Raw genomic sequence first — 2213 nt, 5'->3', positions numbered from 1 at the left:
AAAGTACTGACCTATCAACATCATGAAGGAAAGGGTTTACTGCTTGTTTAATTTTACCAAAAATAAATGCCATGGAAGAAACAGCAGGCAAATTGTATAAAGCAAGACATTCTCCATGGTGCTACCTTTTAGTTCTCCATATTCAGAGCTTGGATATAGTGAGTGGCTGTAAGAGGAGCCTGAATTAACAATGAAAACTGCCATCAGGCCTCTGATCACATCCTGGACCACACAGGTACAAGACAAAGGAAAAAGCTACACAAAGCCCAGATAATCAGCACATTAGAAAGTTCTTAAAGAAGGAAACTCATCACTACTTGAAAACACAACAGTCACTGGAATAAATTCATTTACTTCACTCTCAAAAAGGCCCAGAATTTGAGGCCAAGCTCTTGGGGAATGAGAAGGATTGACGTTCTTCAGCTAGGAGCCAAGGAAGATGGGAGGCTCTCACCACAAAGCCATGAGAGGGAGCCCAGGTGCTGAAGGAAGAGAGGGAAGGAAGCAGGACTGGGCTGGGAGTGGGCAGAAGGCACCATAACGGCAGACCTGTAGGTGGCGCTCCCGAGGCCTGCTTGGCCCATTGTCTTACTTCACTTTATTTTGCTGTATTTATTTTGCTGTATTCAGGATGAGATAACTTGGGTACATTGAGGTCAAATTATCCTTTTATTTCAGGTCCATTTACATATGTTTTAAAAGTTCTAAACATAGCACTTGTTTTTTTTATGCTGTAAAAACCACTGGGAATGAAAATAAATCTACGTTGGAAATTTCACTCTTCCAGATCGTCATCATCATAATAAATTCAGGAGACACAAGTAATAGAAAGGAACCTCAACTGGTTATAAATTTTATTTCTTGTTTTAAAAATGAGACACAATGGTGGGATATTCATTTTATTTTTGTAGGCCTCTATGTGTTTGAAATATTAGTTAGATTATTTAAAAGCTAGGATGTGGTGAAGTGAACAGGAAAATTCTAGTAATTTTCAACAGGTAATTGATTTTTTTTTGACACAGCTGTATTGTTATACATAGTGTTGAGATCTTCCGTAAAAAGTTATCCATGCAATCAATTTTAGATCACAATCCATCTTTCTCTCCTGTGCACCCTCTTACCCATTTTCCTTCCTCTGACCGACTAGACTTCCTTTTACTCATTTATTATTTTACATTTCATTGGTTCTTTATGTTATCCTATCTTTTCCTTCCTTTTCTCACAGAAATGGTTTTTATATTAAGAACCTCCCAATCCTGTAAATATCCCAAGACAGGAAACAATGTCAGTATCCATAAAAGATCCAGAATTTTTGGACACTACTCCCATGGGAACAGCTCTTTGGGGAAACCCGCCATCTTCTCCTGGTATAATTTATCCAAGGCTTCAGCTTGGGCCACTGTGAGGTGATTCTTCCAGTCCCCACAGATGCCTGGAAAAGATGAAGTAGACGCAGATCAGATCTAGGCATAGGTCTTAAGATGGAGACCTCCTCCCTGCTCTGTCAAGACAGCAGAGTGACCCCTGGGTCATTGGTGAGGCCTTCTCCTGCCTGGCCACCACACCCATTTCCACTTCTATCTGCCTGGAAAGTGTGTCCCGACTTTCCTCCCTTTTCAAATAAAGCTGTTCAGAATCCATACACAGTGAGGCTGGGTGTAAATCAGAAGATCTGGACTATAACTAATTCTGACCACTTGGGTTTGAGCACTTTGATGCAAGACAACAAAATTTCTGACCTAGATGATCAGAGCAGGTCACAACTAGTCTTTGTGCTTTTGGGCTTTCTCTGTGAGAAGTTCTTCTGCACATGGCACCATGTGGATCCATTGGCAGAGCCAGTGGCTCCCGTCACTTCTGGCTCAGAGACTCCCCAGGACTTCCAGTCTCCATCAGCCAAGTTCCCTGGTGATGTTGAGGCTCCAGGTGTAGGGTCCTTGTTGATTCACACTCCATCCTGGGACTGCCCATTGGCTCTCTGGGCTCCATGACACAGTCTTCTGATTCAGCCTCAAGCTTGCCAGGCTGCCCCCTCCTCAGGGTGTTTACCTTTCCTGCTCCTGACCCAGAGTGCTGTCCTAGCAGACACATGATGTCATGTCCGTTAGCCTAATTCAACTGTTGACTCCAGTGCAGTGACTCAGTGGGGCTCTCAGTTCTAACCATACAAATCCATCCTTGCTGAATTCACAGCAATGACCAAAATGATATGT

General features: G+C 42.7%; 1 protein-coding gene across 1 annotated transcript in view; it reads right to left on the bottom strand.

Annotated features, from left to right (window-relative positions):
* Positions 1 to 822: 822 nt before the first annotated feature.
* Positions 823 to 2213, bottom strand: part of LOC107151585 (sulfotransferase 2A1-like) — a 25284-nt gene continuing 23893 nt past the window's right edge. The window contains exon 6 of the mRNA XM_048791230.1: positions 823 to 1457. Coding sequence (XP_048647187.1) covers positions 1320 to 1457 — 138 coding nt within the window. The 3' untranslated portion in view covers positions 823 to 1319. The remainder of the gene's footprint in view (positions 1458 to 2213) is intronic.

This window comes from Marmota marmota, unplaced genomic scaffold (assembly GCF_001458135.2).
Source record: "Marmota marmota marmota unplaced genomic scaffold, marMar, whole genome shotgun sequence".
Taxonomy (NCBI): Eukaryota; Metazoa; Chordata; class Mammalia; order Rodentia; family Sciuridae; genus Marmota; species Marmota marmota.
This window is presented reverse-complemented; position numbering and strand designations above follow the sequence as displayed.